Genomic DNA, 21,947 nt, shown 5'->3' with positions numbered 1-21,947 from the left:
TAAACTTCATCAACCATGACTCCAGAATATTCTCATTTTTTTTCAGGAAGTTTGAAAATGTATTTAGCAAGAATTTGATGGTATATGTTTACAGTACCGTTTACAGTCAAACGTTTTCATGCACTGTAGGCTCAATTTTTTGCTTAATCAAAAATCCGAGAAACAAGTTTTGTGGAGGACGGTCTGGAGATGCTCTGTAGCAAGTTTGGTGTCAATTGAGCAAAAATTGTGGGAGGAGATACATTTTTAAAGTTTTACAGTTATTGAAAAAAACAGAGTGATGGACTTCATAATTTGTAATAAGTTTAAGTGGACAAAGGTTTCAGCAGTATTGAGGCTACATTGTGGTGAAGTTTCAAAACTGTAGCATCTACCGTTGGTTTGGTAGGAATTTTTAAAGTTTTTAAATTTAAACGCTTATTGTGCCCCCCCTAGGAGGGGGGGGCACATGTCCTTGGAGTTGAGTGAATCTGGCATGGGACTGGACCTTTGTGCAAAGGTTGGTGAGTTTTCGCCCATGGGAAGTATGACTTCCTTGGAAGAAGAAAGAAAGAAAGAAGAAGAAGAATTCCTAGGAATACAATAGTGTCCCGGCAGCTTAGCTGCCCGGACCCTAATAAGACTTTTACTTAAGAAGACATTCATATGGGTCCCAACAGTAGACGTTATAGTTGTTAACAAATTTGTTTACACTTAAAACCAGCTTATAACTAGCCTACATTATAGTACACTATCATATCTAAACCCCTGCCAAAAGGATGATGTTAATTTTTTGTTCAAATTAAACTTTTCACCTGTTTAATCATACGTATCTCTGATCAGCTGACTTTGGATTTGAATATTTCTTTATTTAAACCTCCACTGTTCACCACTCTCTCTGCAGACGCTGGGTCCTCAGATCAGCCTCGTGGCTCTGGCTCTGTTCAGACACGTCACCTGTCGCTTCAAGTCACCTGACGCCAGCATCCGCCTGTCCGCACAGGTCACTATACATCATGTCTCATGTCCATGTCAGCTTCTTAAGGGATACGCCAACATTTTTTTTTTCGTGTCTTGCCTCACTCCCGAGTCCATGACCAGCAGATAGACACCATCCTTTCCACTGTGCGTGCAGTAACAAGGGAGATAGAGCCGTATCGCCCGTAATTAGCTTAGCTCAAACACTGGAAGTGTATGTAGTGTTAGCCTGCCTCCTACCCGAGCCGAAACCAGCCGTCAGAAGCTGATTTCATTTTAGCTACAAACTCTATATCACTTTATCCACATTTCAAACATTTTTAGGTGAGAAAGTAGCCGTTTAGATCAGCAGTGTGTCGTTAATTTGTCTAAATACCAGCTGTTTACAATTTTGTTCGGACGACTTCAGCGCTACTCAAACTAGCTGTTGTGACCAACGCACCTCCGGTTACTTTCACAAAATAAAACACCCGTTGCCCTATACAGAAAACCATGACGATAGAATTTGTGCTTTTACTTTGAAATAGGAAGCTAACCTACCCTCGATGTAGCTAGCTTGAACCAAAATAAACCGTCTTTGCTTGAATCCTCCGTTTTGACCGATCTCGTCCCGTTAGCGGCATTTGACCGCTCAAGATGCCTTACCGGAGAGTTTTGTCAGCTCTGAGACGAAGATCGGCCCGCCGGTTTCCCTTTAGAGTTGCTGAAGAGTTTCTCTGATGACTTTAGGTGGAGGCAGGCTAACACTACCTATACACTTCCAGTGTTTGAGCTAAGCTAATTACGGGCGATACGGCTCTATCTCCCTTGTTACTGCACGCACAGTCGAAAGGATGGTGTCTATCTGCTGGTCATGGACTCGGGAGTGAGGCATGACACGAAAAAGAAAAAGTTGGCGTATCCCTTTAATAAATACTGAAACTGTACAGAAGGTAGCCAAATTAGTTTTTTCTATCATTTCTAACACATTGCGACATTTAAACCTCCAGGAGACAGCGGGGCTGGAGGAGCTCCTCACAAACATCCCATCCAGGGAGTTCAGGGAGTTCTGCACGTCTCTTCTGCAGAACCACATTGGCGGACCGGGCTCACAGCTCAGAATCAGCGAGAATCTCCCACATCAGAGACAAACCATCCTGGAGCTGCTGGTCCACCTGGACTCGGTGCTGCTCAGTGGAAATGCTCTGCTGAGCCCGCTGCTCCAGATCGCCTCGCAGCCCCAGAACGTCACAGTAAGACTCCTCTCTTCTCCGTCTGACACACTTTAATCTGTCTGCTGTGAAATCAGCACAAAGACTCAGTTATACTCTCTCCTCCCAGAACTCCTACCTGCCGACGATGCCCGACGATCACACCAGTGACATCAAAAAGTGGCTTAGTCAACATCCGAAAGGCCAGGTGTACAGTAAGTATTTTACATTATTGAGCCTTTGGTTAATAGTTTTTCATTAGTAGAAAAGTCCATCAGGATATTTATAATGTCTCTCTCATCATTTTTAGCCTGTGCCAATGGACATCTATACTTTGTGGATAAAGTATGAACTTTTTATTTTTCATTTTTAAAAGTATTAAGTACACAGGATGAAGTAATTTAAAAGATAAAACAATGCATTGTATGTTTCTTTATATTCACATAGTGCGGGAAACCAATGGATAAAACTACATGTCATGAATGTGGAGTTGCAGTTGGTGGATATAACCATTCAGCAGTCAGTGGCTTCACTCAACACACAGACCTCAGGTATTAACCTCTTTAAAGCTCCATACAGTATAAAGGTAGATGTTTGTGTTAAAGCTCCATACAGTATAAAGGTAGATGTTTGTGTTAAAGCTCCATACAGTATAAAGGTAGATGTTTGTATTATAGCTCCATACAGTATAAAGGTAGATGTTTGTGTTAAAGCTCCATACAGTTTAAAGGTAGATGTTTGTGTTAAAGCTCCATACAGTATAAAGGTAGATGTTTGTGTTAAAGCTCCATACAGTATAAAGGTAGATGTCCATGTGTAGTGTGATTATAAAGCAGCTCTAGGTGCTATATTAATACTGTGAAAGTATCAAAGCCTCAGTCCACAGAGAAATGCACACAGCCTGTATTCAGAAACTGAGCCTTTAAAAACCGTCAGGACTTCCTGTCACTTTGTGATAGCCCCGCCCCCTCACCACCTGGACCCACCATCCATCCAACACTTTGCAGGATTGAATTTCTCTGAGTGTTTTATTCTGAAATCTGCTCTTTTATTATTGGATCACTAAGAAAACAGTCAGCCAATCAGAAGAGAGGAAGCTCAGAAAGTGATTGATTTAATTGTTTTCCTCCATGTTTGTATGAAATCTGATCTCAGGGACCAGACTCGGACCGGACACGTGTTGGGAGAAGCTGCTCAGAGGTCTGAGGCTCCTGAGAGACAGATGACGTCGGCTCAGTCGTCCATCCTGCGGCTGCTGCTGCACCTCTGCATGCTGCAGGGCGCCGTAGGAAACCAGAGAGTGAGACGTCACAGCAGATATTAACACATCTGTCTGATAAAAGACAACAGGTCTTCATGTACTGACGCTCCTGTTGTTGTTTCTGTGTTGTAGGGAGTTGGGAACATGATCCACCCCCGGCCGTTAGATGCGGTCAGCTTCCTGTGGAGCCACCTGGAGAAGGACCTGAGTGTGCTGGGGAGGAGTCTGGATCAGAACATGGACCACACGGCCGTGACGGTTCACCTGGTTCTGAGAGCCTGTGTGAAAACCACTGCAGGTGATTCTGAACGTCCAACACTTTTGCTGTTTGAGTAGAAAATCTGTGACAGTAGGCGTGTTTCTATTACCCCTAGAAATGCACAAAACCTAAATATTGATGATTTTTTCGCTCTCATGAGGAAGTTTTTCAGATGTGCCGATATCAAAGTGTATCGCAAAAGTGTAATGGAAACACTTTTTTCGCATTTACATGTCACTCCAGGTCTGATCAGATATGTTTTCTGTTTTCCTTGGCTCTCCCTCTCTCTCCCGTCTGTTTTGAGTCGTCCCGTCCCGTGGACCGTTTTCACCCAACCGGGTTTTTTTGTTGTTTTTGTCATTTACTTTTTATTAGTTTTTGATTTTGCATATAAATGAACAAACAATCAAACAATCAACATGAAGACCTATAGACGAGTGCAGACACACCTAAACACCTCCAGTCGTGAAAGTGAAAAAAAGGTAAAGAGAGACATACGTAATCCATTTTTGCCAATTTTCAATAAATACCTCTTTTTGTGTTCTTAGATTAAAAGTAATTCCTTCCATTACAAAGATTCAACCAGTTATTTTAATAAAACTTTGGCGTGTGAGGTCCAATCATTCAACTCAGGCGGTGTCACACAATAACATGTCTGTGTGAATAACCAAACAGTACAGTCGCCAGACTTGACTTTACAAGAGTTACGGCTCATTTGCAAAAGACTTTACATTACTTTTGTTTTCTGATTTCATACTCTTATGTTTTGTTTGTTTTGTCTATTGTTGTGGTCTTTTATTTCTTGTTTTTATGAGGTGAGATTTCTCTTATAAACCCCTCTGGGTTTCTTTAATCTCACCTGCACATCTGGTTTGCTGTTTTTATGCTGTTTTTCTTTCTTGTTAAATTGTGCAAATAAATTAAATCTAAATCTAAATCTACTTTTTAGAAATTTCAGAAATATCGCTTTTATTTTGCGTAAAACCAACAATGGAAACGCAGCTCCTGACTCTGACTCTGCTCTCAAAGGTTCCCGCGGTGCAACACCCAACCTGTCCTCCAAACAAGGTCGGCAGCAGTGGGAGAAGCTGGTCTGTGATTCGTCCATCAGCCCGGTGCTTCAGGTGAGGAACTCACTGAATATCTCAATATTCTCTGGAATCAAATCATCCTCCCTTCTCATTCTTCGTCCTCCTGCCTGTTTCTAGGATCTGCAGAGGAAGCTGGACGTAGCGGAGGAGAGTATCCGTGCTGACGACGGCCTGGCTGGAAGCCCGCTGATGAACCTGCTCCACAGGGATCCCGGGAACATGTTGTCGCTCCCGTCCGACTGCCCCACACAGCGCTCCTCCTTCTGGACCTTCCCCGAGATACTGACCGTGAGGCGCTTCTCTCAGCTGGTGGACAAAGCGTCAGGACGGAAATCGTTACCGCTGCTGAGCATGTTCCTCCAGAAGGTACCAGGACACACACTGCAAAAACTCAACATCTTTCCAAGAATATTTGTCTTATTTCTTGTCAAAATGTTTCAATTTTAGTCAAAACTAATCTCTTTCCACTTAAAATAAGACTCATCACCTAAAAATTCACTTGTTTTTAGACAGTTTTCACTTGTTTCAAACTCATTTTCAATTGAAATAAGTAGAAAAATCTGCCAGTGAAAGCAGGTTTTTTGTGCTTGTAATAAGAAAGAAAAACTTGCTCCATTTTTCTACTTATTTCAAGTGAAAAATTTGCTTGAAAAAAGTAAAAAGTGTCTAAAAACAAGCTGCTTTTTAATGTGATGAGTCTTATTTGAAGTATAATTAGATTTATTTTGACTAGAAATGACATTTTGACTAGAAATAAGACAAATATTCTTGGTAAGATTTTGAATTTTTGCAGTGCAGTGGGGGAATCGAACCCGTGTGTGAGGTGTGGTGCTGACTCTGTGTGTGTGTTGTGTGTGTTTGTTCTAGATTGAGTGTGTGCGGCAGCTGCACCACCTCCCTGAGCTCTCGGCTCTGCAGTCGGACCTGCTGCGAGCGTTTCCTCCCACGTCGGACTCGGCTCCTCCGACCATCGCACAGCGGCTGCAGCAGATACCAGCAGGTTCATCCAGAGCCCAACACACAACACCGGCAAAAACACGTCACACACGTACACACACAGTAAACACACGTTTTCTCCTCCTCCTCCTCCTCCTCAGGACACCAGAAGAAGATGCTGCAGGACAGAGTGGAGAGATTCATCACTGTGTGGAACGGCCTCAGAGAGGAGCTGAAGAAAAACTGTGAGCATGTCTCCATGAATGTAGAGATGATCGAAAATCAATAATCAAACTGTTTCATCCTCTGCCGTCGTGCTTAGAGCTGCTTCTGCTACACAACTTAAAGGGATGGTTCAACATTTTGGCAAATTGGCCCATTGCCATAATCCCTATAGTCATAGCAGTAGGTTCGTTACCTTTAATTGTCGGTGCAAGCTGTTTTTAGAACGGCGGAGCAGAGCCGTGAGCTGCTCAGAGCTACGCTACGGAGGCTCATGGGATTTCTTGGTTTCCCTCATCAAACTCATCAAATACACAATCCAACAACTCCAAACTGCTAACACTATAGGGAATATTATCCCTTTTAAAAAAACACACGATCAGATCAGTACTTTTACTTAGCTATAAAAAATCCTACAGAATATGGATGTCATGAGAAATAATCACGATTATTACGATTATGAAATAATTTTACAACACAATGAATGTGTAAAATCGCATTATTCATTAAACAAGTGGAAAAGTTGTGACCTGCTCATTCACCACGCTATGAGATAATAACAGAACGTTACCACACAGAGTTGTTTTAGAGGGAAATGCAGAGACTGTTGATGAAAAACTGTTCCCGACGGGAATGCGCATCAGCGTTTCTGCATGAATTTCCCTCTAAAACAACTCTGTCTGGTAACGTTCTGTTATTATCTCATAGCGTGGTGAATGTGCAGCTCACAACTTGTCCACCGGAGCGTTGTGGAGTTGTTGGATTGTGTATTTGATGAGTTTGATGAGGGAAACCAAGAAATCCCATAATGAGCCTCCGTAGCGTAGCTCTGAGCAGCTCACGGCTCTGCTCCGCCGTTCTAAAAACAGCTTGCACCGACAATTAAAGGTAACGAACCTACTGCTACGACTATAGGGATTATAGCAATGGGGGCAAATTGCCAAAATGTTGAGCTATCCCTTTAAAAACCATGAAAATATGAACTAAAAGTAAATAAATCCTTAGGATAGTTGATGTCTCTGTAGACTGGTGTTGTTATTCCATCAGGGAGATTCAGGAAGTTTAAATCAGATCCATGTTTGTCCTTTAGTGTTTGGTGTAAACAGTCTTCAGTCCTCAGTGTTTGGTGCCATAATACTCAGTGAGATAATGGAAACATTTGGTCTCTTCTTCTTGAAACAGTTAAAAAAAAACATACAGTAACTCTGTGTATTGAGCAAAAGTGAGAAGAATAACGACAGAGATGGACCCGTTGGTTGAATAGTAGAGTGAATAGTGTGTGTGTGTGTGTTGCTGCAGCCACAGACCTGGGTGTGGATGTGAGTCTGTGTGCGGTGCAGTTAACGGTCCAGAGCTCCGGAGAGTTTCTGACGCCGAGCCGACACGGACCGGGGTCGTGTCTCCGAAAGCTGGTGGACTTCCTGTCAGAGACTCACAACGGCCTGGTGAAAGAGGGAAGGAAAGTGAGCGGCCAACAGGACAGGTCAGTCAGCTGTGTCTGGATGGTTAAAGGGATACTTCACCCAAAATCAATCAATAATTCACCAATTTTCTGCTCATCGTCATGCCAAGGAAGGGTTTGGAGAACTTTCAGAGTCATCAAAACGCTTTAGGAGTTCCAGGGGGGGTTCGGCTGGCAACGGATTTTCATATAATGGCGGCAGATACAGTTCACTTTTGAATCGTCCAAAACACACACTATGAAACATCCAGATACCTCCATACTGCTCGTCTGTACTGACCCAAGTGTCCTGAAGCCGCCACATGGAAAAGTTGCGAGATGTTCGTTCGTCGTGTTGTAAACCATTGTATGTATGATGTAAACACGGAAGAACATCTCGCAGCAAATCTTGAAACTTTTCCATGTGGCGGCTTCAGGACACTTGGGTCAGTACAGACGAGCAGTATGGAGGTATCTGGATGTTTCATAGTGTGTGTTTTGTACGATTCAAAAGTGAACTCTCTCCACCGCCATTATATGAAAATCCGTCACCAGCCGGACCCCCCCTGGAACTCCTAAAGCTGCGTTCACACCGGACCTTTTGTTATTCGAACGAGCGACGAGTTTACATGTTATGTCAATCAATGCAAACGAGCAATTGAGCGTTTAATCGCCCAGGCGAAAAAACGCTGGGGCTATGGAGCGACGGAGCATTTTTTCGCTCTGTCACTCGAGATGAGAAATCCCAACTCTCCGGCCGTCAGTCGCTCGTCGCTCAGTGCTGATTGGCTGCCGTAACCCAGGTGGTGCCGGTGTAAACAGAGACACATGGCAGTGGGCATGACGTCATCAAAGTGAAAATGCAAGTCTGTGGCTCTGTGCCAAATTGACGAGCGAATGCAGCTGAGCGACAGAGCGTTTTTTTCGGAGCGATACAAGCGACAAAAACAAAAGGTCCGGTGTGAACACAGCTTTAAGCGTTTTGATGACTCGCTTGACAGTGAGTAGAAAATTAGTGAATTATCGATTTTGGGTGACGTATTCCTTTAAGGCTTTACTTTAATTGTCCAGACTCATTAAAAGGTCGTTATTTATGAGAGCATGCTCCTGTTTGATTCCCTCAGTGAGTACAGCGTGCAGCTGGAGCGGGTCTCAGAGACCCAGCTGAGCGTGTGCAGCCCCGAGCGGGAGCTGCTGCCTCTGGTCCTGTCCCACCGTCACTACACGCTAAAGAAAGGTGGCGAGACGGACCGGAGCTACGACCTGCCGGGGATCCAGACGCAGCTGGTTCGACGCTTCCTGGCTGGAAAACCCATCATCCAAACGGTAACCAATCAGAATGAGCAGGTCGAACGAGTTAGGTCAAACTAAACAAGCTGATGCACTGCAAAAACTCAACATCTTTCCAAGAATTTCTTGTCAAAATGTCTCAATTTTAGTCAAAACTGATAATCTTTTTCCACTTAAAATAAGACTCATCACCTAAAAATTAACTTGTTTTTGGACAGTTTTCATTTGTTTCAAACTAATTTTCAATTGAAATAAGTAGAAAAATCTGCCAGTGAAAGCAAGTTTTTTGTGCTTGTAATAAGAAAGAAAAACTTGCTCCACTATCAGATTTTTCTACTTATTTAAAGTGGAAAATCTGCTTGAAAAAAGTAAAAAGTGTCTAAAAACAAGCTACTTTTTAAATATGATGAGTCTTATTTTAAAGGGACAATAAGGAGTTTCTCCATCGGAAGAACGAAAAATTCCGCGACAATAAAAAAGTCTCATATTAATGTGGATGAATCTACGCTACCCACACTTGTTAACGGGCCCATTTTCGATAGATATATAGTTTTGCCTCTATCGTTATTTTGTTATTATTAGTGGTGGCCGCCGTTTATGGTCGGGACTACGACGGTATGTGATCGTCTTCCAACCTCTGACTTTAATTCTTGATGAATGAAAACATGAGTCTGTCTTGCGCCGGTCAAAGAAATTCACGGTGCGGAGGCTCATAAATGTAGTGTGAAAACACTTCGCTTTTCCAAAACTCCTCGTTGTCCCTTTAAGTATAATTAGATTTATTTTGACTAGAAATGACATTTTAACTAGAAATAAGACAAATATTCTTGGTAAGATTTAGAATTTTGTGATTATCACTCCCCCCTCCCCCAGGACAACACCCGGTACCTGAACAGACACCTGCAGGACTTCTCTGTGGTTCTGTCTGAGGCCAGAAAAAAGATTCCTCAGGTAAAATCACTTCACTTCACTTCCTTTACTGAACTTGAATGTTTTACGGTACCAAAGTCTTCATCTGGAACTGACTAACACCAGCTGAAGAATGTTCACACCAGTTTCCCCCTGTAGGATTTTTGTGAGGCCACTTTGTTAGAGGTCAAATTCCTCCCCTCACACTTCCCCTCAGCTCAACAGTTTCACTTTCTCTCCACCTTGGTTCCCCTGTAGGAGCCTCTGAAGGGTTCGGTGTGCGGCGCCATGAGGACGGTGCTGCGCTCGTACACGGACGTGTGCGACGCCGTGCACGTGGTGGAGATCGGCCTGCGCTTCCTCGGCAAGACGGGCGGCGATCCTCGGGGTCAGCTGTCGACCTTCCTCACCGGGTCTCTGCAGATGCACTCGCAGGTTTCCAGCACCGTGGCCAAGGTAGAGTCCTGAAGTCCTGCAGATGTTTCCACTGATGAGCTCACACTGCAAAAACGCAAATATCTTATCTAGAATATTTGTCTTATTTCTAGTCAAAATGTCATTTCTAGTCAAAACAAATCTCATTCTACTTAAAATAAGACTCATCACATTAAAAAGTAGCTTGTTTAGACAGTTTTTACTTCTTTGAAGCATATTTTCACTTGAAATAAGTAGAAAAATCTGATAGTGGAGCAAGTTTTTCTTTCTTATTACAAGCACAAAAAACTTGCTTTCACTGGCAGATTTTTCTACTTATTTCAAGTGAAAATTTGTTTGAAACAAGTGAAAATGATCTAAAAACAAGTAGATATTTAGGTGACGAGTCTTATTTTAAGTGGAAAGAGATTAGTTTTGACTAGAAATTAGACATTTTGACAAGAAAAAGGACAAATATTCTTGGAAAGATTTTGAGTGTTGAGTTTTTGCAGTGCAGTCTGGGAGAAATGCACAGTTCAATCACCTCTTCTACTGACAAAGGTCCTACTTTAATTTAAAATATCCCAGACAATCCTTGTTCCCAGTGATTTCTATATGGAAATCTATGCTGCCCTACAAAGGCAAAGTGCAGTATCTGCATTTTTTTTTTTGACCAATCAAAAGTGTGGCATCTTCTCTTCAATCTGGTAGAATTTGATATTGGTACTGCTAAAATTTCCAGAGTTATTGGGCTTTTTATTTTGCTGTCCATCCAAAAAAAGCACCATGAAACCAAGCCAAAATGCAGCATCTGCCATAAAACTGTCAAAATTGGTCACAAAATGTGCCATAAAATGGTCAAAATTTGTCAGAAAGACAAACTACAAAATACATTTAATTCAGTCCACCTTTATCTAATCAATTATAGATTTGGTAGTTATTCACAATTTGATGCTTAAATCTGACAGTGAAAAAGACAAAAAGTTGTTTTTCTCAGTTTGGCATCTTTACAGATACTGCACTTTGCTTTTGTAGGGCAGAATGAGACTCCTGAAGAAGTTGAATTGTGGAGCACAGATGCAGTGCAGATGTTTAAACTCAGACTCTATAATATATCTACATTAGCATGCAACAGTAACTGTGAAAGACTTCACTTCACCACTGGATCAGGTTTCAGGTCTGTGCAGCAACGGTTTGTTATGACATCAGAAAGTTACAGAACTCCAGACGGCTCATTTTATGGATCAGTTGATTGAGGTTTGACATTTGCACAGTATTAATGTAATCAAACAACAGACTGAAATCTCATTTTATACATCATGAACATGAAAAAACACTTGAAAGTGTTAAAGGGATAGTTCAATATTTTGGCAAATTGGCCCATTGCCATAATCCCTATAGTCATAGCAGTAGGTTCGTTACCTTTAATTGTCGGTGCAAGCTATTTTTAGAACGGCGGAGCAGAGCCGTGAGCTGCTCAGAGCTACGCTACGGAGGCTCATGGGATTTCTTGGTTTCCCTCATCAAACTCATCAAATACACAATCCAACAACTCCACAACGCTCTGGTGGACAAGTTGTGACCTGCACATTCACCATGCTATGAGATAATTAATTTTAGAGGGAAATTCATGCAAAACCACTGATGCACATTGCCTTCAGGGACAGTTTTTCAGCAAGACAACCCTGTCTGGTAACGTTCTGTTATTATCTCATAGCGTGGTGAATGTGCAGCTCACAAAGTGTCCGTAGCGTAGCTCTGAGCAGCTCGCGGCTCTGCTCCGCCGTTCTAAAAATAGCTTGCACCGACAAATAAAGGTAACGAACCTACTGCTATGACTGTGATAATAATCGCTCATGGCAATGGGCCAATTTGCCAAAATATTGAACTATCCCTTTAAAGCAGAAGTAAGCGATCCGGTCGTTTTGGCTAATGCTGCGTTCCAGGCAGGCTTTTGAAACCGTAAATTACAGCTTCAAGTCACAACTTACGACTTTGTAGCGTTCCAGGCAACCCACTCGTGTTTTTCCGACCTGTTTTACCGGTGAAAGTCACTATAACGGCCACTCGTAACTTCTGACCCGTGAACTCGTACCAGATCGAACTGGTACCACTTCACAGGTCGGAAAAACACGAGTTACGAGTTTCCTTGAACGCACCATGACAGTCCTCGTCCCTACGTCACCACATTCACGGCGTCCCTTGGCTGCACACAGCTCCTCATTGGATAAAAACTGTAGGATACGATAAATGTTTTCTCCTCGGCTCAGAGCAGAGCAGAGGGACTGAGAGACCCGTGTTTCAGTCCAAACACTCTATGTAAGTGATTGCTGTCGGAAGATACAACTATTTAAGACTTATATTAACACAAATATATCACTTACTTCTGCTTTAAGCCTACATTCAGAATGTAAAGTGCACACAAGCAGCAGTTCATGAGTTAAAATGGTCTAAAACATTTTCCTTTTAATTCCTGTTTTCATTTTGACTCCAGGCTCTTGGAGAGAGCAAACTGGAACACAGCGTTTCCACCTGGCAGCTCCTGACATGTTGGAAATCTGAGCTGATGCTGAACAGAAAGCAAGTAAGTATCAATAAAAAAACTATCAATAATAAGGCAAACAAAAAAAAAGCAAATACAACTGTACTGTGCATTTATTTATACAAGGCCCCTTCATAGAGCCTAAAAATGTGAAGTCCATGAGAGAGAGTCCACCCACAGTGACCACATAATGGCTTGAGTCGTGACCCCTGCTGGCTGCCAGTGACCGACCCCAAACACCACACAGAGTTAAATGTTCTGGGCTGTAATCCGTTGAAAGTGTGCCGTCTGACACGGCAGCCGCTCAGAGTTTGACCCCAATAAAAACTGGGCTTAAAGGAATTCTGTCTTAGCCACAGTTTCTGCCTCGAAGCATACACTGCAAAAACTCAAAATCTTTCCAAGAATATTTGTCTTCTTTCTTGTCAAAATGTCTAAATTTTAGTCAAAACGAATCTCTTTCCACTTAAAATAAGACTCATCACCCCAAAAAATTAACTTGTTTTTAGACAGTTTTTACTTGTTTCAAACTAATTTTCAATTGAAATAAAAAAACTGCCAGTGAAAGCAAGATTTTTGTGCTTGTAATAAGGAAGAAAAACTTGCTCCACTGTCAGATTTTTCTACTTATTTCAAGTGAAAATCTGCTTGAAAAAAGTAAAAAGTGTCTATAAACAAGTTACTTTTTAATGTGATGAGTCTTATTTTAAGTGGAAAGAGATTAGTTTTGACTAGAAATAAGACAAATATTCTTGGTAAGAGTTTGAGTTTTTGCAGTGTATTCTTATATGTAGTGAATAAGAAAAAGAAAAACCTGAATTAAATGTTAATTTCTATATGATTGTACATAACGGATGATTGTCTTTCAGGACCCGTTTCAGAAGCTGCCCTCACAGTTCCAGCAGAAACTGACCGAGGATCAGAGGAAAGGGCTGAAGAGTTTCCTCGCCGCCACAGATGTTGACACTTTCTCTTTGGAGCTGCATGAGATTCTGCTGCTGAAGACCTGCAACGCCGAGCCTGACGACTGCTACCGGCCAAACTGGGAGTAAGCAGAAGCACGGCACCGGCCATTTGTATTATTATTATTATTCACCCCTGTAGTGAAAGCACAACTCATTCACCATGTGTGAGCTTAGTTTCTGTAGGAGGCAAAAGGACCAAATGGTAAAACATTCCCTAAACATTTACAGGGTTTCCGCGGGTCATTAAAAAGCATTAAAAGTCATTAATATATTTTGCTAAAATTAAGGCCTTACATGGCATTAAAAGGAATTAAATTTGATTCTCAAAGGCATTAAAAAATTGATTGATTCATACAATGAGATTTTGATATCATTACATCCCTATAGAGCACAAAGAGCAGAAAAATAGGGGGATTATACAGTTAATCTACCGTAAAATTAAACGTGGGTGAAGAAATGAAGAATTTTCTGAATTAATATTTTTAGATGGTGGCAGGCTACTGTTGACTCTTTTTTTTTTTTAATCGCTATCAGCAAAAATCGGAATCGGCAGGTCAGGCTTTTTAAAAAACGGTGATAGGCCAGAAAATTGCAGTCGGTGCACCCCTATTGGTGTGATAAACATGCAGAACCAAGTAATTGGATGTGTGTATGTGTATATAGGTAAGTGTATGTATGCACACGTATAGTATTTGCAGTCACGGGCATTAAAAATGTTTGAAATGGCATTAAAAAGGGCATTAAAAAGCATTAAATTAGATTTGCTGGTACCTGCAGAAACCCTGATTTACATTATTGATGTGGATTCCCTTCTTTTTATCAAAAGAGTGTGTTTTTTTTTTAAAGAATAAGACTTTTGTTGTGAGTGTGTGGCTGAAAGAAGTGTGTCTGTTGTTGTCAGTTCAAAGATTACCAGCCCAGTCTAAAGGAATCCATTGATTGTAGACAGCTTTAATCAGAGTAAAGTGTGGAGGTCTCGCCCGGGGGGGCTCTCCCTCTGGGATTTGGAGCCTTTTGACTTCCAGGGCCGGAGCGTGACCCCTCCGGGCTGCCATCTGTCAGGGGAAAAGGAGCTTAAGTTGTTTCCCCTCGGCCACAGGTCACTTGTGCTGAGGCAGCAGCTGGCCAGGGAAGTGAATGGGGGGAATGCTTGTGTGTGGGGAAAACAATGGTTTCAGTGCTAACATTTCTTCATGCCCCCCCCCCTTCCTCCTTCCCTCCCTGCTGTTTCCAGTGTCAGGTACACCTTGGAGAGCCATTTGGAGCAGAAAGACCTTCCACCTCTGCTGGGGCTGGACTCTTTACCGGAGGACATCACACTGGGACAAGGAGCGGACGTGTGGAGGGTGGCTGTGGAGTTTAGAAGAAGATGATATATAATTTCATGTGTTTTTGCTGTTATAATGTGTTAAGAAATGCATTCCATACATGGGTGGATTACCAAATGAGCCAATCGGGGGGAAGGTCTGGAGCTGCTGTACTTAGTGACTGTTAATATATTATGTTTAGCTAGAGCTCAAGTCATAAAACACAAAATGACTCAAGGGGGAATACGAAATGATCTCAAAGAGATTTAAAAGGGCCAGAGAATGACCACAAAAGGATGAAAACGACCACAACATTTACAGAGAGACACAAAGGGGCCATAAAGGAACAACAAAACAACTACTGAGAGACACAAACTGAAGCAAAACAATCACCACAAAGAATTACATTATGCACATAAAGACTCTGAGTGAGTGGTTTCACAATAGTTTGTACTAGTGTCTCACTCCTTAACATGTGACCAGGCTCAGGTGCCAATTGTTTGTATAATCAATCTATTGCATATGAAAGGATATATTGATTAACAGTGCCTTCTTCTGATGTAAATATTGTTAATGTTTGAAAACTGAGATCAGTATTTGAAGGTGTAAATGAAAGATAAAGTGGTTTTATTATTAGTAGTGTGTAACGTTAGTGTGTTTGTCTGTAAATGTGGTGACAGGGAAGAGTTAATAAATGAGGTGAGAGTGAGCTGGAGCCAGTTTGTCTTGTTTTCCTCCTCTGGAAGTGTTTCCCAACGCTGGGAACTTGGACGAAATGCACAGAAAAGTGTCATTCTGCCATCACCACCACCACCATCATCATCATCACGCCTCCCTCCCTCTGCAAAGTCAACCAAACGGCTGGCTGCCTCCCTAAGCCACGCCCCCCTCTGGACAGACAGCTCCTCTCGGCCAATCAGAGGCGAGGACCCAGGGACGGGCGCCCGCTCTCCGCCAATCACAGCCGGCGAGGGGCGGAGCTAATCTAGTGTTGTTACCACAGAGATGATGTTGTTCCGCGTTATTACGGTCCTTCTCGTCCTCCTTCTCCGTAATTTGTGCACCAAACCGAGCCAGAGGAATACTTTCACCGGGCATCAGAGGACCTAGTCCGGGGACTAAACCTCCGCTGTTCACCAGAGATGTTGTTACCAACCAGCTCCTGAAGTAAGTAACGTTAAATAGTGCAGGCGGACTTACTTTATACTTGTTCAGCAGCAGCCAACGTTTTTTTTTTTTACCCCTCTTGATGGAAGAAACGTTATGAACAGTTAGCTAGAAATGCTGCCTTTTGTAAACAAGTTTAAATTATTCATCTCCACAGTTATAAACCTACATTAGCACTGGAATAAATATAACCGTTAGCTGAATAATAACTGTGCCCTAAAAAAAAATACACACACACAAAAAAAAGAAAACGAAGCGGTGATTTAACAAATCAGTGTAAATGAGTGTTACGTCACGAAACACCACTTTCAAATGCTCTTGTAACGTTCCGACGGTTGGGAACTACATTTTTCATTTTTGTTTTATATAAGGAACTGCATTTACCTTCAGCATCGCTGTAATAACAGAGCTAGCTCATCTCAACGCTAGCTGTAAGTTAGCCAGCAGGTATTATTGTGTCGTAACATTAACTTTAGCCTGATGACTGACTACTACAACTACTACTACTACTATTACTGTTGTTTTTTCCAGCGCTGTGTTATAATAAGGGATGATTGATACTCATCATCATCATCATCATCATACCTGCTGCTGTCACGGTTCACCAGCTTTGTTTACAGTGATGATGGAGGGAGATGATAACGGGTTAGCCACCGCAGCTAACATACATATACATACACCTGCTGCCACACAGAGAGAAACGGGCTGAGCTGCTGGTTAAACCTGATAATAACTCTGTGTTTGGTTTACACTAGTGTTGTAGTCAAGACAGGCCTCCAGAATAACATCTTTTACCAGGAGCACAGTGCCACCCCCCTAACTTCAAATTTTAGGAACATTTAGGGGTGTAAATCGACCTTTTTATCCATGATCCTCTCACACACACACTGGCCTGACACTTGGAGTGACCATGATGGTGTTATACTAGATCCATGGGAATGACAGATACCAGATACTTTGAGTTGCACCTTCGTGTTTCACCACTGTTAAAAAAAGGGCAAATTTACTGGTAGCAGATGTGCATGTAGATGAAAAATGTACTTGCACTGTCTCAAATTTTAGGGGCAATCTGGAGCCCTGCAAAGACCATCTAACCCGAGACCCAAGACTTTGAGGGGGGCGAGTTAAGTCAGAGACCGAGACCAAACCAATGCGAGACTGTTTCCAAGACCATTACTGTCTTCAGTCCCAGTCCTCATAATAATCACGTGTCTAGATATTTACATTATTCCTCCTCAGCTACAAAAGAAAAGATGATTTGATGTAAAATCTAAACCATATTTAATGTAAACAATGTTGGGATTGAACAGAAGAACACAGCACAGAACCTGCTGAAGTCTCCTCCCACTGTCGACACTGGTGACACCAAGTTGTTCAGACAAGCAGATACTTTATACAACTATTTGAACTATCTTAAACTTATTGAATTACATCACAGAAACCAAAGTGAGAGACTGACACAGAGACGTTTGTCACAGCAGCTGTGGTCTGGTCTGGACTGGTCTGGAGGAAAACCCCTGAGCCCAGCTCGACCAAGTACTACAACACTAGTTTACACCTTATCAACGGTGGTTTATTAAGTTTATTTTTGATCAATTAACCAGCTTAATTAAAGCATAAGAACTCAGTTTGCCCTGGTCTCTCTGCTGGAGTTAAAAACAGTGAGTGGTTTTGTTGTTGGTGACCCTGGGAGACACAACCGTCCGTGGAGAGAGGCTGTTATTTCTTGTGTTGCTATGGTTGTGCTGCTCAATCTGCAGGGCAGCTGCATGTGTGACTGCGTCTACATCCTCACTAACACTTTCTTTACTTTTCTTACTACTCCAGGTTTTGTTTTTTTTTCTTCCAAAGGATGCATACAACACGCAGCCCCTCGTCCATCCCCACCGGTGTCTCTGGAGACGCCTTGGACCTCAGCTTGTCCGGCTCCCAGCTCTCCATGTCCAAACGGCCCAGCAGCGCTTCGCCCGGGAAGTACTTCTCTCGCTCCGTGTCCGTGTCGGTGGCCAGCGACAGCCGAGGGAAACGCAACACCACGCTGGTGAGGAGCCGAGCGCTGCTGTCTGCTCTGCTCTGCTGCCACATGTGAACCCAGCTCTGCTGTGTGTGTGTGTGTGTGTGCTGGCGACACAGAGGAGCTGCAGATTGTTTATGAGTTTTCACATAATCTGTTCAAGATGCAGGAATGGAGCTGCGCTGTGTCTGACTGCACCTCCGGACTGAAATCATAACCCTTAAACAAACCTCCTTTACCTCCGCAGAGCGACGCCGGCTTCGGCAGCTCCCGCTCCATCAAGAACCTGAGGAGGTCCAACAGCACCACGCAGGTCAACCAGCAGGCTAATATCACTTTAAGGTATACACACACACACACACACACACACACACACACACACACACACACACACACACACACACACACACACACACACACACACACACACACACACACACACACACACAGAAAATGTAGGGGTGCACACTGTACATTTTTTTTTATCAACTTTTTTATTTATTGAAGGAAAAGCCCCTTGAGGTGGATCACCTTGTTTTCAAGGGGGATCCTTAGCAAATCAACTTTATATTCACCTTTCCTCTTCATTCAGTCCTGTAATGACAGATACAATCATCTTTGACTCATAAGACTATTTATTAATCCCATGCATTGGAAATCTGGTTGTTACAGCAGCATTTGTAACATACAAGGTGAAAAATTAGAAGAGTATGCAAGTGGGGATATAAAAACAATGTAAGACAAACATATAGTTATGTACCAAAGTGTTTCAGAAATATGTATCCATCGTTTTCCGAACGTCAAAAACATAAGCCGGTTTTGCTCTTCCGGTGGAATTTTATGTTTACGTTTCCATGGTTTCGGTTGTCGCGGTAAATGCATGGATTTTTTTTTTCAATGAAGATCTGTAAAACGCATGGATCATCACACCAGCTTTTAACAATGGATATCACACAAATTGACATCCGTGGTAAAAGCCAGCGTTACAGTAATAGACCCACGCGTTTACCGCAACTATGACAACAACTGAAAACCATGGAAACGGAAACGTACACTTCCACCGGAAATGCAAAACCGGCTTCCGGCTTTGACCATAGATGACATTTGGAAACTTGTGGATAGAGTTATTTACCAGAATAGAATAAAATGATCGCCCCTTCCATGTTTCACCAGTGTTAAAAAACAAAAAAAACTACAAATGTACTAGTTGCACCTGCGCAAATAGATGAAAAAATTCACTTGCACCGTCTCAAGTTTTGGGGTCAGTCTGGAGCTCTGATAACTAGATACATGAAAACACATCAGCTGCTCATGACACTGACATATTTCCCTGTCGATCAGCGTTGCTGCTGCTGTTCCTCTGGGTCAAACCTCTCTGCCTCGGTCCTTATCACTGACATTGACACACTAGACCTCATATAGTACAGTATGTGCTGCTGATACAGGCCGTCTGCGAAGCCTCTGGCTAAACCTGCTGTCAGGACTGAGCCAGATTGTCAAATGACCTTTACTGCAGCACACACACACACACACACACACACACACACACACATACAGTACAGTACACGCTGTCGACATGTGAAGGTCGTGTTTTGGAAGCGACATGAAAGAATGTGTGCATTTTTTTTTGATGGGGGGGGGGGTAGTGAGTGTTCATCAGACAGAGTGGAGACAGAGCTCCGGTTTCCCCCCAGTGCTGCTGCTCCTCGCTGAGCAACAGCTGGCCGCCCCGCTGCCCCCCCATTACCCCCCCACCCTGCAGCAGCAGCAGCTCCACACAATAGGGATTGTGGCGCGGCGGCTTCTCCTGCATGATAAAGAGAAAGAGAGAGAGAGCGGGAAGCTGGGCGGCTGTTGCCAGGGTCGCGGGGTGCAGGGACTCGCTTTGTCCCAGGTTAGAGGAGGAGGAGGAGGAGGAGGAGGAGGAGGAGGAGGAGGAGGAGGAGGAGGAGGAGGAGGAGGAGGAGGAGGAGGAGAGGGGGGGTTGGGGTCAGGTTACCCCCTCCAACAGGAGCCAGTGAAAAGAGAAGTGTGCATGCTCTGGTTCTATTGTCCAGCAGCTGCCACCACCCCCCTCCCCTCACTGCCTCTGAGGATGCAGAGACAGGGTTCCCACTCATTCTGGAAAACCTGGAAAACCTGGGAAATGGTTGACCAATTTTCCAGTCATGGAAAACACATGGAAAATGAGGAAAAAAAAGCTTGAGTTGCCCTGGAAAAATGATTGATCCCATCAGCTCCCAGAGTTTGTTTGACTTTTTCAGATCTCACTAACTGTGTGTTCACACCAAAAGCTTCCAAAGCGTCAAAAGCGCTCGAGGCTGCGCTTCAGACAAGACAGCTTCCAAAACTGCAAATATTTTCAGCCGCTTTGGTCGCTTGTCGTCACGTGACTGATGTCAAGTTTCGATCGCGCTGGTCATTGGGGAGCCGAGGGACAAAAAAAAGAGAAAAAAGGCAGCCGAAGGACCTCTCTATTCTGACAGGTTGCTGTCGAACCGCATCATAGCTAATTACCCTAAAGTTACAGTAACTATGGCTCAACTTCTCGTCTGGTGACGCTTTGGAAGCTTTGGAAGCGCGGTGACGCTAGTTGAAGCTTTGGTGGCTCAGTGTCGCCGGCTCTCATTGAAAATGAATTGACTTCCGGTGTTTTGACGCTTTGGAAGCTTTTGGTGTGAACGCACAGTAAGGATTGCTTTTCCAGAAAAAGTGCCTAGTGAGAAAACTAGAGACAAGCGTTTCCAGTATTGGATCATCGCATGTTTGCATTGTTCTATAATAAGATTTGTTATTAGTTTTCTTTAATTTCTAAGCATAAGAGATTATTTCATAGATAAGTTGGAGCCACAGACTGAACATCTTTAAATCAGATTTCTGGGGGTGAGAGAGGAATAAACACAAAAACAAATTGGTAAATAAATGTACAAAATAAGATAAGGTACAACTGTTGAAAAGACTTGAATGGGATGGAGGATTAGTGTAATAATAACGTGTCATCATCATCAGACTGGAGCTGCTGGAAATATCCTGGAAAATGAGTTCAAGAAGAGAAGAGTGGGAAGGAACTCTGTGAGGATGCAGAGAGCAGAGGGGCTTTAAATTTAAAGACTTTGTAAATGCCCCCAACACAATACCCCCCTCCTCCTCCAAGGCTCAGAGTCTTTCAGGCCTGTCATTGGGTCACCCCCCCCCCCCCCCCCCCCCCCCCCCCCCACCTCCTCTGCTTCCTCCCTCCATGCATCACTCTTCTTGTAAAGCAGAAAGTAGAGGAATGTGCTGCCTGAATAGTGTTGTCAGATCGCTTTTCATTGGGCCAGCTGGCTTGACCTCTCCCCCCCCGGAAGACACACACACACACACACACACACACACACACACACACACACTTGCTCATTTCTATAGGAACCCACTACCAGACAGAAACACGGAGCACAGACACCAGACTGGAGGTCACTCTACATCTGTGGCTGGTGATGCAGACGCTGCTCTGTGTGTGTGTGTGTGTGTGTGTGTGTGTGTGTGTGTGTGTGTGGAGCTATTTGCAGGATGAGGGGTTGGGGGGGTCAACATATGTGTGTATGCATTCACATCATGGCATCTATCTATGACGGGTGTTTTCCCCAACAGACGATCAGCTGCTGTATTAGTGAATTCCTTTGCTCGGGGTGGGTTAGGGGGTGGGGGGAGGATAGTGGGGGGGTTTGAGGGGGTTTGAGGATGAGACCCTGAGTCTCTGCAGCTGTCATTACAACATTTAATCACAAAAGCTGCCACTAAAAGCCCCAACACCAGGTCCCTGCTCCGTGTCCAGTTGTTTAATTGTGTGTGTTGCTGCTAAGACCTTGTTATGTGGATTTGAGCTTAGAGACACACACACACACACACACACACACACACACACACACACACACACACACACACACACACACACACACACATATATATAAATAAGATGAGATGTGAAATCATCCCCCTGTCT

The 21,947-nt window shown here is 43.3% G+C and overlaps 2 protein-coding genes across 2 annotated transcripts in view; both read left to right on the top strand.

Moving 5' to 3' along the window:
• The window catches only part of rnf213b (ring finger protein 213b), a 41,213-nt gene extending 25,731 nt beyond the window's left edge, over positions 1-15,482 (top strand). The window contains exons 48-65 of the mRNA XM_083994812.1: positions 884-982; positions 1,947-2,189; positions 2,278-2,362; positions 2,458-2,492; positions 2,595-2,698; positions 3,303-3,447; positions 3,541-3,706; positions 4,697-4,791; positions 4,876-5,124; positions 5,626-5,758; positions 5,856-5,939; positions 7,216-7,399; positions 8,482-8,683; positions 9,521-9,598; positions 9,815-10,012; positions 12,465-12,554; positions 13,382-13,560; positions 14,712-15,482. Coding sequence (XP_083850938.1) covers positions 884-982; positions 1,947-2,189; positions 2,278-2,362; positions 2,458-2,492; positions 2,595-2,698; positions 3,303-3,447; positions 3,541-3,706; positions 4,697-4,791; positions 4,876-5,124; positions 5,626-5,758; positions 5,856-5,939; positions 7,216-7,399; positions 8,482-8,683; positions 9,521-9,598; positions 9,815-10,012; positions 12,465-12,554; positions 13,382-13,560; positions 14,712-14,850 — 2,508 coding nt within the window. The 3' untranslated portion in view covers positions 14,851-15,482. The remainder of the gene's footprint in view (positions 1-883; positions 983-1,946; positions 2,190-2,277; positions 2,363-2,457; positions 2,493-2,594; positions 2,699-3,302; positions 3,448-3,540; positions 3,707-4,696; positions 4,792-4,875; positions 5,125-5,625; positions 5,759-5,855; positions 5,940-7,215; positions 7,400-8,481; positions 8,684-9,520; positions 9,599-9,814; positions 10,013-12,464; positions 12,555-13,381; positions 13,561-14,711) is intronic.
• A 366-nt stretch (positions 15,483-15,848) lies between these two features.
• The window catches only part of cep131 (centrosomal protein 131), a 30,372-nt gene continuing 24,273 nt past the window's right edge, over positions 15,849-21,947 (top strand). The window contains exons 1-3 of the mRNA XM_083994372.1: positions 15,849-15,951; positions 17,803-17,992; positions 18,213-18,307. Coding sequence (XP_083850498.1) covers positions 17,804-17,992; positions 18,213-18,307 — 284 coding nt within the window. The 5' untranslated portion in view covers positions 15,849-15,951; position 17,803. The remainder of the gene's footprint in view (positions 15,952-17,802; positions 17,993-18,212; positions 18,308-21,947) is intronic.

This window comes from Trachurus trachurus (genome assembly GCF_905171665.1).
Source record: "Trachurus trachurus genome assembly, chromosome: 19".
NCBI lineage: Eukaryota > Metazoa > Chordata > Actinopteri > Carangiformes > Carangidae > Trachurus > Trachurus trachurus.
Note: the sequence above shows the minus strand (reverse complement) of the source record. Positions and strands in the feature narration are given on the sequence as shown.